Below are 13,268 nucleotides of genomic sequence, written 5' to 3' on the forward strand. Positions count from 1 at the left end.
CGGCCGTCGCCGCGAACTCTCTCCTCACCAACTTGTTCGTGGGGGTCTCGACGGTGAAGACGGCGTACGCGCAGCTGTAGCTCAGGCAGTCCCCCTACGACGCGGAGGTGATTCAATCCGCGGATGCCACTGTGGCCGCCGAGCTCACCAAGCTATCCGACACCAAGCGGAGGTACCTCAGGGATCCCGCCGGCACGACCAGGGGAGCGACGACGGTGGGCCATAACGCCCTCGTCACGCACGCTGAGGAGCAACGTCACCTTACCTACTAGATCACGACACGCAAGCTGGAGGCTGTGCTACACGCCAAGGATGTCGAGGCTGAGCGCGCCAGGCGCTCCCTCACCGTCGAGCTCCACGTCGAGCGCCCGCCTCTCCACTCAGGCCAGACGCTGGCGTCGCTCGACAAAATCTAGCTCTCCATCCTCAACCCAACCCACTTCCTCACCGCACTGCGACACATCGTGAAGTCAATCCGATCCTTCTCCAAGTTGATGCTCAACAGGATGAACAAAGACAGAAAGAAGAAGATAGGAGGGAGATGAGAGTGGAGAAGAGGCTATGACATGTGGGACCATGGATAAAACAGTCATATAGTGGCAAATTTACAAGGGTGGCAACATTTTAGGTGTTACTTAATCAAGAAACATATTTTATAGGTGTCAAATGTGAGAAGCCCACTCTTTTGGGTGTCAAAATCCAATTTTCTCGGATAACAAAGGGATAAGCCGGGCAACTCCGCCTCTCATCCCCGCACTTCACCCGCCTCCGCCTCCTCCCTCTTCATCGCCGGGGCACCCAGAACTCCAAAATGGCGGCCACCGCCACAACTGCCACCGCCATGGCTATGGCCACCTTCTCCACCACCGCCCCCGTCGCAACCGCGCCCTTCTCATCCCTCCCCGTCGGCCTCCGCCTCCGCCCCCAACCCCTCCTCCTCTCCGCCCGTCGCCTCCTCCTCCCCGTCCCCATGTCCTCCTCCTGGGACGATTCCGTCCCCTCGGAAGACGAGAAAGGAGGGGACGCGGAGGATTCCGAAAAATCCGCCGCCGGGGAAGAAGAAGATGAGGCGGACGAGAAGCCGCGGGCGGAGCCGGTTGCCTCCTCCGAGTTCCAGTTCGCGGCGCCGCCGGAGGGCTACGTGGAGCCCGCGGCGTTCGACGAGCTACCGCCGGAGTCGCCTGAGGACGTGGCGGCGGCGTACGAGTCGCTCTACGGGCCGGCCTTCAGCGGCGAGACCGTGTTGGGGAACAACGTCTTCGAGGTCAAGGTGGTCGACCCCATAGACATGGACCGGGAGCAACGCCCCAACGACGACTTTAGCGAGCGCGTCGTGCAGGTCAATCGCGTCACCAAGGTCGTCAAGGGAGGGAGGCAGCTCTCCTACCGCGCCATTGTCGTCGTCGGCGACATGAAGGGGCATGTCGGCGTCGGCGTCGGCAAGGCCAAGGAGGTCACCGAGGCCATCACAAAGGCCGCCATGAACGGCCGCCGCAACCTTGTCACCGTGCCTCTCACCAAGTACTCAACCTTCCCGCACAGGTCAGTAACATTGCCAGCCGTTCAGCATTACAGAAGGTTCAGTTATCTTGAATTGTTTGCGAGGTGATTGTCTGACTCCTAGACCCTGACACCGATAGTTTGAACTTAAAAATTGATATAATTAAGCTGGTTATACGGTTTCTTTTGATTTATTATTGTCTAACTTGATTGAGGCCTAAGAGAAACAAACGAATCTTTATAAGAAATGGAGACAATAGTGGTTGCGGAACCATGTTAGGTTGCTGCTAACTCTTGTGGTACTATTTGGAAGCTAACACGACTCTTGGGAAATGGGAATTGTCTCTATTGGTGCATTTTCTATTTAATAGAGGCACCAAAAAGTCATGGTGATTTGTCCATAGTTTAATTGGTGAAGTTAGTTGTGAACTTTCCTTCACGATTTTGTAATTATATCCATCGACAGCAAACCCTATGTTAGCTCAACTACTGTAGTTGTGTCTCCATTTCTGTGGTCTGAATGTTCCTCTTGTGTGGATAAGCCTATAGTAGATCTTCTTTATGTGCTTATTTCGGATTAGCATGCTCTGTCACAAATTGTGACATCATTAAGGTTACTTGTCATTGATGGAGTTACTTTATATAAGTAGCTTTTGTAGGTGATCACGGAAAGCATGGCCGAAAAAGTCTCTAGTTGGCGCTAAAAGCAATCATTTTTATGTAGTTTAATTGTTCGGAAGTTAAATTGAGGGTTATACAGTTCCTGAACCCTTTTTCATTTGTAGCAGTGTTTATCAGCGATGGATAATTTGAAGTATCTTTTTTATGAATGCAAAATACATACATTTGTGAAAAATAAAAAATACAGATTTTGTAATGTTGCGATTGATAAATCGCTGATCTTACAAATACTAGATTAAAATAGGGGATACTCTCTCTTGCTGAATTGTGCACTGGAAAACAGAGATTTGTACAAGTCCAGGTCTTCCTAAGTATAATAGTCCTACGTCCTGTGTTCTTGAATTGATCTGCGAGATAGATTATAATAGGGGTCTTGGCTAGCCTAGATGGGTTTTAAACCGAGTCGAGGGTTCCTCGTGTGTAGTCTCGGTGAGATGTTGATGTAGATCACGATTGCAAAAGGATTGAGGCACGTGGAGCGCTTGTGGTTTCTGTTTCGCTTGTTGTGACTTGTCCGCAAGGTCCCCTGACTCTGTATTTATATAGGGGTTGCCGTGTAGCCCCCGAACTCATTTTCGAGTAGGATTCTGTTATCCTTAGAGATAGACTTTCATGTTTATGGGATACCCTGGTACATGCGGGTAGTTTCTATACGTCTAAGGATTATTTTCCTAGACACAGATTGTATGCTTTGAGAATACAAGAAACCTTAGAGGATCTATATACATATAGAACAGTAGTATAACGTAGTTTTATACTACCCATCGTCAATCCCCCCATTAGTACGTGAAATGAGGCTACGATGGATCAAAAATATAGCCCAACAAAAAGAAACATTATGATAGGCTATTTCTTCGAGTAATAACTCGGGTCCCCGGATAGGATTCTACGTCTAGTTGGGTTTTCAGAAGTCCTCACGTCATCTAATCAAGATTTTAAACTTCTTTGGGTAATCGTGTAATCCCCCGAGTAGGTATTCCAATCGAGTAGGAATTCCGGGTCAATCGAGAAATATCATCCCAACCATTCGAAAGGATAGGGAGAAGTGACTCCTCGCTTGACGGGTTTTGAACCGTCGCAGCGGAAAATTCGCGTAGCGGTGAAGAGATTCTTTCCCTGGTAGAGAACCATGATGACACTTGAAAACTGTGCGCGTCTGGTGGGGTAGTGTACCGGTTTCCCTGGGATTTTGTTCCAACTGCTCCCGCATGCGTCGAAAGAGGTTCCGAGCATTGAATGTGACAGGACGCTGGCACAAAAAATTTTGGCCTCGAGTTGTAATCATAACTGTTACCATGCTAGTCGAAGAATTGTCAAGTATCTCTTTGTCTGCGCAAGCTCTCTGAGTAGACATGATTTGACCTCCGGCAGACCTTTGGGATACTGAGAATCATTAAGTGGCCAGACCCATCGTACAATGCCTTAAAACGAAGGGCTGAGGCTGTTTCATGGCTCGAAGGTCTTTATAAACCTAGGGTGGTGGGCGTTGTTACCCAAAACCATCTACTTCAGCCTTCGAGTTTAGCCATGGCATCCTCATCGTTCTCTAGCTCCCTAGAGATTAGGAATAGAATCCAAGTGCCAGGACAACCCCTGGTGTCTCCGTTGGGGCCCTTGCCACAATGACCCAAGTTGCCTCCACCGCCCTCGCACTTTTTGACTAGCTCGCAAGCATCTTGGAGGACAGTCAGCCAATAGAACACTTAGCGGAAAACCTTTCCAACCAAGGTGTGGTAAGACACGATTAGCACACGTGGCTCCATGGATATCGAGCAATATTTTATTACCCTTGTCCTGAGTGATGCACTTCATCAAGATCCCGTTACTTCCCTTTTGGTAGAGCTTGTCATCTATCAAAACGTATAGTTTGGACTTACGAACAATTTTCTCTGCAGACGCATCGTCAGGAATTTCTTGACCTTCGAGATAGGCTCAAAATGGCGTCATCCAAGTCAGCTCACATTCGAGTAGTGCAGCTTCCGTGTCTGTGGGTTTTGCCTCGCTGACCTGACTAGACTGCTGGTTGGGTTGGGCAACATCTACACTTGAGGCTGTCGAGACAGATGGTTTGAGGAGTTTCTCGACGAAGACTCCCATAGGTGTTGGAGAATGAGAGGAAGCGAGCCTGGCGAGTTCATCAGCTATGGAGTTGTCGCTCCCCTGGATGTGCGTGACCTCCATCCCTTCAAACTTCCGCTCGAGCTTCCATACCTCGTTCAGATAAGCCGCTATGTTGTTGTCCAAGCACTGGTACTACTTTTGCACTTAGTTTACAACTAGCTGTGAGTCCCTTTTCACAAGTAGTTGTCTGATTCCATGGGACGCAGCTATGCGGAGCTCGTTTACTAGTCCCTCATATTCTGTAACATTATTGGAAGCTTTAAAATCTAATTGAATGACATACCTGAGTTTTGTCGCCCGTTGGAGATTTGAGTACAATGCCAGCTCCCGAGCCTTGGAGCGTGAGCGATCCTTCGAAAACATCCAGTAGTTCTCAACCATGTTTGGTTTTGTTTTTTCAACGTTTGTCCATTCAACGAATGCGCTTCACCCAATAGCGCCTAATACGCATAATGCACCACGGTCATGAACTTGCCCAACATTGGGTGGCCTAGGATCACATTGTACGTCGTCTCGAAGTCCGCAACATCGAAGATCAACTTCTCTGTGTGGAAGTGTCGGGCGCGCCGAACATGACCGGTAATTCGATTTGACCAAGAGGCATGGTCAATGAGTTTGAAGTTATACCATGGAAAGGCTCAGCTCCTACCTTGAGCTTCGACCTTAGGATTCTCATCTTGTCTAATGTCTTAGCGAAGATGAGGTTGAGCAAGCTACCTCCGTCGACCAAGGTTCGAAAAACCTTGATGTTGAGGATAGTAGGCTGGACCACGACCGGGTACCGACCCGGGTGTGGAACTGCGACTAGGTGGTCAGCTTGATTGAAGGTGATCGGAACCTTCGATCACTTGAGGTGTCGGGGAGGCCCAGTCAGAGTCAGTTAAACCTTAACCTTTCGATTGCCTTGCATTGCCTCTTGCACTCGTATGTGGCGGATCCTCCAAAGATGTGTGCCAAGTTCTGATCAGTCCTGTGAAATTCAGGCTCGTCATCGTCAACGCCTAGCTTGGCCTGTTTGCTATGGTAGTCAACAATAGCAGCCTTGAGCTTCTCTTTAAGCTTCTTGTTGATAACTTGACACTCGTCGAAGTCGTGATGGTTGGACCGATGAACGGGACACCACTTCCAGCCACCATGGCTCTGGCCCTTGTTGTCTCAGGTGTTGCGTGACTTGTTCCTCTCGACCGCAGCTATAGTCGTGTCAGGATCCTTACGCTTGTTGCCATATTTGCTCTTCTTTCCCTCGTCCTTTGAAGACTCGAGCTTGTCTTTGTCGGATTGAAGGTTTTTGGCGTGTGCTTGGTCTTTAGCGCGCTTCACAAACTTGTCGGCTAGCTCGAAGAGTTCTTTGACTGTCTGAATTTTTCGGGTAACTAGCTTCCCAATCAAATCTCTATCCTTGCACCACTCTTGAAGGTGATGATGACCGACCCACCGGAGATATCTGGGATCGTATTACGCTTGTCACTGAACCTCCGGATGAAGTCCCGAAGAGATTCGTCTTTGCTTTGGTTTAGTTGATGGAGATCATCTTCCATTCTCGGTGCTCGAACGTACCTTGGAAATTGGTGATGAACTGAGCTTTCAACTCGGGTCCATGATCGGATCGAATTTGATGGCAGGTTCAACAAGTAGGATCTCATAGGTCCGTCGAGGGCAGTTAGCAGGTAATAGGCTATTATCTTGCTATGACCACTAACTACTTGAATAATAGTGGTGTCGATCTTTAACCACTCGTTGGGGCTGAGCTTCCCATCGTACTTCTGGATCGATCTCGCTTTGAATTTCTCGATCCATCGTATCGACTGGAGGTCGGGTATGAAGGCTTCACAACCTCCGTCGAAGTTTTTAGGACATGATGCAAGAGGACTGTCCAGCCTGTTCCTTCGGACAGGGGAGTCATGTCAACTGTCCTGCCCTGGAGATCTACAATCGTCATGACAGCACCTTAGGCGACGACCGCTGCCATTGGATCCTCAGGGATTCTTGCACCATTGTTTATCGTGGCTTTCGGATCTCACGTTCTGGTCAGCAGGTGTGGCGTCGACTCTTCCGGCCATGAACACGAATCGATCTGTTCGACTGCTCTAGTCGTCGATGGAATTGTCATAGCTACTCTTATGACCTTCATTGTTGCTTTCGGTGTACGATCCGAAGAACGTTAGGTTCCTTGGGATCCCAATCAAGGTGTCCCATTTCGCGGTATGCGCCCAATGGGCATTGCGGATGAATTTGACCTGGATACTAATTATACTTGAGTCGGGTAACCCAACCAAGACCTTCCTGGTGTATGTCTTCGTGATCTTCGGGTATATCAGGTCCTGCAGATTCGGATCCTGTAGATTCGGGTCCGCAATATATGTAGTTGTTAAGCATGTCTACAGTGTACCATGTCCATATACAATGTACTCCTTATATGTATATTCCCTATAGTAGATATTCGACAAATCCCATTTCACAAGAAGACGACAGATACTGAGCGTAGAAGTTACCCGAAGACCAGTGAACAAACCCTCATACTCGGCTACGTTGTTTGTAGTCGAGAAGTATAGCTGCAAAGCGTATTGCAGTCTTTCTCCTATAGGAGAGATGAGTATTGTTCTAGCCCCCGAGCCTTGGAGCATCAATGACCCATCGAAGAAGAGTGTCCATACGTCGGACATATCAATGCGGTTGTCATGGGGTTGATCTAGTTATGTCCACTCAGTGATAGTCAGTGAGTACATGTGATTGACCATGGTGCGAGGGACAAAGCGAACGTCGAATTCCTCGAGCTCAACAACCTACTTGGCGATTCGTCCTATGGCGTCTCTATTGTGGACGATCTCTCGGACTGCGAAGATTGATGGTATTATGATCTTGGGAGTTTGAAAATAGTACCGTAGCTTGCGAGAGACTATCAATATCGTATATAGCAGCTTCTGTACTTGCGGGTAGTGTTCCTTAGGACCATGGAGTATTTCATTGACGTAAGGTCGATAGCTATTCTCTTGATTGTTGGACACTTCTCATTCCATGACCAATACATCACTCACAGCACGTGGTCCGGCTGCTATGTAGATCAGAGTTCCTCTTCTAGGTTGGGAGCGACTGGCATAGGGGGGAAGAAAGGTACCTTTTGAGATTTTGGAATGCCTCTTCAGCTTCTTCAGACCTTTCGAATTTGCCGTGTTGGCGTAGTAACTTGAAAAAAGGAAGCCCTTGCTCTCCGAACCGAGTTGGGACATGAAGCGGCTGAGAGCTGCCATGCAGCTGGTTAGTTTCTCAACTTCACGTACTGACCCAGGGGGGGGGGACACACTTCTTCGATGGCCTTGATCTTGTTGGGATTCCCAATACGATACCTGGTACCCGAATAGCTTCCCTGCGTCGACTCCAAATGCGCACTTCTCTGGATTCAACATAAATTGGTGCTTGTGTAGATTGTTGAAGGCCTCTTGTGGGTCGGAGATAAGATTTTCCATCTTTTTGGACTTGATGACAAGGTCATCAATGTGGGCTTTGATATTTTGGCCAATTTGGTCGTGAAGTGTTATTTGCATGCCACGCTCAGATGTAGCGTTGGCATTTTTTAATCCAAAAGACATCTTTACATCACAAAATACCCTGAAAGGGGTTATGAAGGAGGTTTTCTCATCCTCAGGACACATACTAATCTGGTGATAATTAGAGTAGGCATTGGGAAGGTTTAGGTAGTCACACCTGGAGGTAGAGTCAATTATCTGATCTATTCAAGGTAGAGGGAAGGTGTCCTTCAGGCAGGCTTTGTTGAGTCGGTGCAATCCACACATTTGCGCCACTTACCGTTTGACTTTTTTACCATGATAGGGTTAGCAAGCCACTCAGGGTGCTTCACTTTTCTGATGAATCTTGTCTTCAAGATCGCTCCTTCTCGTGATGAGTCAGGGGTCCTTGAGCGTCTTTGCTCGTCGATGACTTCGCATAGGTTGGTGATAGGATGGTTCCTAATTGGCAAGGTCCTATGGTGCCGATGTTCGGTTGTCTTCCTAGCCTGTTTTATTCTGGGGATTACGACTTTCCGGATCTAACTTATCACGAAAAGGAGCAGCGTGAGACTTCTCCTGAGTAGAGCTGTTTGCGGCCGCTGCATGATGTTGCAGGGTGCAGTCTACTTTTCAATGTTCACCATTTGGGAAATTAATGAAAGTTTTATTCCACTTTCCCTTGTAATTTTGATGTTGATTTAGAATCTATTTTTGGTTGCTGCCCGATCCTTATTTTTCAAAGCTGTTGTGCAAAAACATTTGTGAACAAACTGGAGCCTGTCTGGCAAATCAGATTAAGGTAAATGAATTCATTTATACCATGTTTGCGACTTAGTTTAGAGAAAAGTAGCTAGCCAAATTCCAAACATCTAGCCAAATTCCAAACATCAGTCCACTGAAGGAAATTTTTGTAATCCATTTTAATGCCAAGTGGATCCTTAGAAGTTTGTACTTCAGCCAGTTGGCGTTTGCAATTTATAGGCTCGCTTCTAATTAACTGTTCTTGTTAGAGGTAGTGACATTATTCTGTAAAAACCATCTATAAACATTAGAAGTCTGGAGGTACCGCTTTGCTGTTCTCTCGTGCATTACTACTTGGCTCTGGTAGCAGGTTGCTAGCCAACGTATCGCTGTTTCCCTTTAGTCGGCCACATTACTAGCACTGTTTTTATGCCCCCAGAGTGCTTGCCGAGTTGCACAATGGTAAATCTGGTGGCCTAATGCAATTATGTACTATGTGGAAACTTTATATAGCCGTATACTGAAGCAATAACCTGGAGCATTTTTCGCCATCCTTTCTATGATAGCTGGGTTTATATGCTGTAAAGATTGTCATGTTATTGCAATTCTGAATATTTGTCTACTCTTGTTTCTTCCTGCTCTACGGACAGAGCTGACGCGGACTTTGGAGCAGCCAGGGTCATGTTGCGGCCTGCTTGCCCTGGATCCGGTGTTATTGCTGGTGGAGCTGTGAGGGTTGTGCTGGAGATGGCTGGGGTTGAAAATGCTCTGGGTAAGCAGCTGCGAAGCAAGAACCCCTTGAACAACGCAAGAGCTACCATCAAGGCGACACAAATGATGAGGCAGTTCAAGGATGTTGCTGAGGAGCGCGGGCTCCCAATGGAGGAACTATGGAAATGATAGAAGAAATCAAAACTTAAACCCCATTTGTAGCATTCTTTCTTTTTGTGATGTATTTCTTGAGTTTATATTCTGCTATCTATGTAAGGGATAATCCAGCCCCAAGTTTCCTTAAAAAAAAAAATCCAGCCCCAAGTTTTCTTCTCAATTCTCTTCAGAAATATGAATGAGTGTCAATACATACACGCAAAGTTTTTCAGATGGAAACTGAATTCATCAATTCTAACCTGCATATGCAAAGATGGATCACATGTTTGTGGATTGTAGAGGAATCAATAATAGTATTGATATCGTTATTCTATTTTTAGGTTAGATAATATGTATAGATGAATTAAGTGGATCTACTGTGTTCTCTAAAGTTGATATGCAAAGTATATATTATCAAATTTACGTGAAATTAGAAGATGAATGAAAAATAACTTTTGAAACAAAGTTTGGTTTGTAACAGTGGTTGGTTATGTCTTTTGTTTTGATTAATGCATATAGTATTTTCATGAGATTGATAAATGAAGTTTTATGTATTTTTATTGGATGGTTTGTGGTGGTATACTTTAGTGATATATTATTTACAACCAGTCTATGGAAAACCATTTAGATCATTTACATATCGTTTTTAATGCGTTATGTGATACATATTTATTTGGTAACATTGAGAAGTGCATTTTTTACACCGATCGAGTATCGTTCCTTAGCTATGTTGTTACTCCATATGATATAAAAGTTGATCAAGCCAAGGTTGAGGAGATACAAAGTTGACCGCCCCCTAAAACAGTCACACAAGTGTGGAGTTTTATTGGACTTGATGGATTCTATTAACGCTTCGTGAAAGATTTCAGTACCATCATCGCACCATTGAATGAGCTTATCAAGAAGGGTGTACAATTTATTTGGAGCGCCGCACAAGAGGCTGCCTTCACCACATTACTCCCTCTGTTTCGCAATATTTGTCCACGCCCACCATTACGTACAAATCAAGGAATACTGAAATCGAGTGAAAAAATACAATGAGATGATCATGCTACCCCTAATCAATGCGAGGATGAGAGCAAATAATTCACCAACGTTGGAGTAAATGCATACATGCACTCAAGGGCATAACAGGAAAATAAACCATAAAACATCCTTGGTTACCGCAATAGACAAACAATTTGAGACAAATACTCCCGAGGCTATAGACAAATATTGCAAAACGGAGGGACTAAAAGATAAGTTAATACATGCACTACTATTCCAACCTTTTGATTTTAATAACAGCCCGTTTGGATCCCGTCATTTGGGTCGAAATTGGAATTTCATTTCTGGGCTCACCTATTTAGCTACACCATGGCATTGGAATGTGACATTCCAGCCCTTTCCAAAGCTCAAATGGGAGGCCCTCATTATATTCCTCGAGTTAAAAAAAGGAAACAAGAATTCCACCTGCTCCTAATGGATCTCTCGCCCGACTCGCCCGCAACTCTACTCCATCGCTGGCACTCCCCGCAGCCGCTAATCACTCCCAGCCACTACCAATCGCTCCCCATTGGCGCCGAGCATCCTCATGCTACCAGAGGACCTCCTCCTCCTGATGTACCATGTCAGCGGTAGCCCTAGGTCATCATCGCGGGCATTATCAACACTGGCGGTTTCATTTGGACTCCCTCTGGTCTCTTCTCCACCCTTGGGCTCATCTCTTCTCCTCCTTATCTCCATGTAATATTTTGGGGTTAGTCCCACATTTAATGTTTCATATTTAAAGCCATATTTGGGAGATAAAGACGAGATACTGTCGAGAATAACTTCAATTCAAGAAAGGGAGGATGATAAGGATATCACTCATACAGATACACACACTACAAGTAATCCTCCGGAGTTAGTTGTTGCTACACCATTGCAAGGTCATATGACATGAACTCATGCACATCAATTAAATCATGAGGTGAGCTCGTTCCTCTCTGTTTGTATCCATACTTATGAGGATAGGATCCTACTAAATAATTCTTATAATATTTTGCTACATAGAAATATGGGACAAGAAAGCTCAAGTCGCCTAAGACAAGTCGGGCCACAAGAGGAAGGATGTCCAAGAGAAGTCGGACCCCAAGTCGACTATAACTCGACATCTGAATTTGATTTGAATTCAGCAAACCACTATGCAACAAAAGAAACATCTCTCTCTCATACAGAGTCCTATGGATATGTTTAACCATAGTTTAGAAAGATTATGTTGTGATCTTTCCAAATGATGTGGCCCCATTAATAGATTCCTCATGAGAGATTCGGAATTGTGAAAACAAACCGATATTGTAACAAATAGAGAGAGTCAGATTTTATTTCCTTTGTTTGTAGCATTTAGGGGGTTTGCATGCCCCATAAATAGACGGTAGGTGCAGCCATAATAGTTGGGTTTTTTAGATTAAAGTTAAGCTTCAGCTACTTTGCCATGTAAATACGCATGTTGGTTAGACCGCCTATTTTACCATCGATAGAACCCCACCTTATCGAGTATTTAGAATTCGTGTTGAACCTTAAGATTCTTATTTGCAATTTCAGATTGCTTTAATCTTGTTCTTGCTCGTTCTTTGGTTGTTTGCAGGAATAAAGACCTTCGTGGTCAAATTGATTGCCTTAGTGTGATCAATAACACTCCAGAGTTGATGTATCAATTGCTAAGGCGCAACGTCTTGTACTGTTATAGTCGGATCGTCAACGTCTTCTCCACTAAAATTGATAGCTACCCCTCTCATCGAAAGATCCAGACCACATGATATTTCAAGTGGCCTCAGTGCTCCAGGTGATCAGTGAGAGGTTTCCTATTATTAGTAGATTTGTTTTTACCTATAGCTCTCTAAAACAAAAAACTAGGCTTAGAACTTGTCCAAGACAATCTAAGCTTTTATCCATTACCATCTAGTCAATGATTTGTTGAATAGTCGATTGCATTGCTATATCGAGTTGCTGGTCTTAGTGTCTAGTTCCCTTAGAGTTTCAAGTTTTGTTCATGTTGTGTTACACCACTGTCGCACCAACCATCACCTCACCATGCTGTCATCATCACCAACATCATCTTTGCCACCACTGCAAAGTCTGTTAGAGATGAGGAGAGCTTCAAAACTGAGTTGAGTTGGATACGAAGATCAATCCATGCACTGTTTGGTAAAATAGCCATAACTTTTGCATATGGAGTCTGATTTTGATGTTCTACCTCCACTTTCAAAGCTAATGAAGAGGCGCATCTAAAAATTGTTAATAGGAACTCTGAAGTTTTTGGTCAAAAAATGACCTTATCTGAATTGGCTGTAAAATTTTGGAGACATAGTGCTACAACTGAAAGTCAGTGCTGCATAGACGTTTCATCAATCCTAGTTACCAAACTGCTTATGACTAAAATCTTTCAAGTTGCAATTTTCAATTTTGTGACCATGTGTGTAACTTTTTCAATCATGTCTATTAGTGTTACACCGGATCCGACAATTTACATTTTGGTCCAATGTGTGTGTTTTCCTTTGATAGATTTGTTGAATGAGTTTCTGAGGTTAAAAGAAAAAAAAGAAGAAAAGAAAAAAGAGGGAAAGAAACCTTAGGAATTTTGTTCTCTTTTCATCTTTGTGCTACACTGTGACTTCGTTTTTGTCTAGGCTCACTTCTCTAGTATGGTCCAGCCTAGGACCAACAAAGTATTGTCGGTGAGCAATTATTCAACTTGGTTTGGCTAAAGTGGTTGTGGCATTTTCTATTATAGGGCAGCCCTCCTAGCTCCATAGATCTTGCTACTATCATACATGCTTTTTGTTCCAAGGCAACCAATACTACCAATCTTCAAGACGAGTGGCTTGGGAT

At 45.1% G+C, this 13,268-nt stretch overlaps 1 protein-coding gene across 1 annotated transcript; it reads left to right on the forward strand.

Moving 5' to 3' along the window:
* The first annotated feature begins 682 nt into the window (after nt 1-682).
* Nucleotides 683-9,597, forward strand: LOC133912779 (uncharacterized). Its single transcript, XM_062355688.1, has 2 exons — nt 683-1,542; nt 9,200-9,597. The coding sequence occupies exons 1-2, from the start codon at nt 812-814 to the stop codon at nt 9,447-9,449; spliced, it is 981 nt and encodes a 326-aa protein (XP_062211672.1). The 5' UTR covers nt 683-811; the 3' UTR covers nt 9,450-9,597.
* Nucleotides 9,598-13,268: the final 3,671 nt, after the last annotated feature.

This window comes from Phragmites australis, chromosome 3 (genome assembly GCF_958298935.1).
Source record: "Phragmites australis chromosome 3, lpPhrAust1.1, whole genome shotgun sequence".
NCBI lineage: Eukaryota > Viridiplantae > Streptophyta > Magnoliopsida > Poales > Poaceae > Phragmites > Phragmites australis.

What these genes read in the sequence shown, in the direction of transcription:
- LOC133912779 (XM_062355688.1), top strand. Translation starts at nt 812, where the DNA reads ATGGCGGCCACCGCCACAACTGCCACCGCCATGGCTATGGCCACCTTC. An exon ending in TACTCAACCTTCCCGCACAG is followed by an intron (nt 1,543 to 9,199) that starts GTCAGTAACATT and finishes CTCTACGGACAG; the next exon opens with AGCTGACGCGGACTTTGGAG.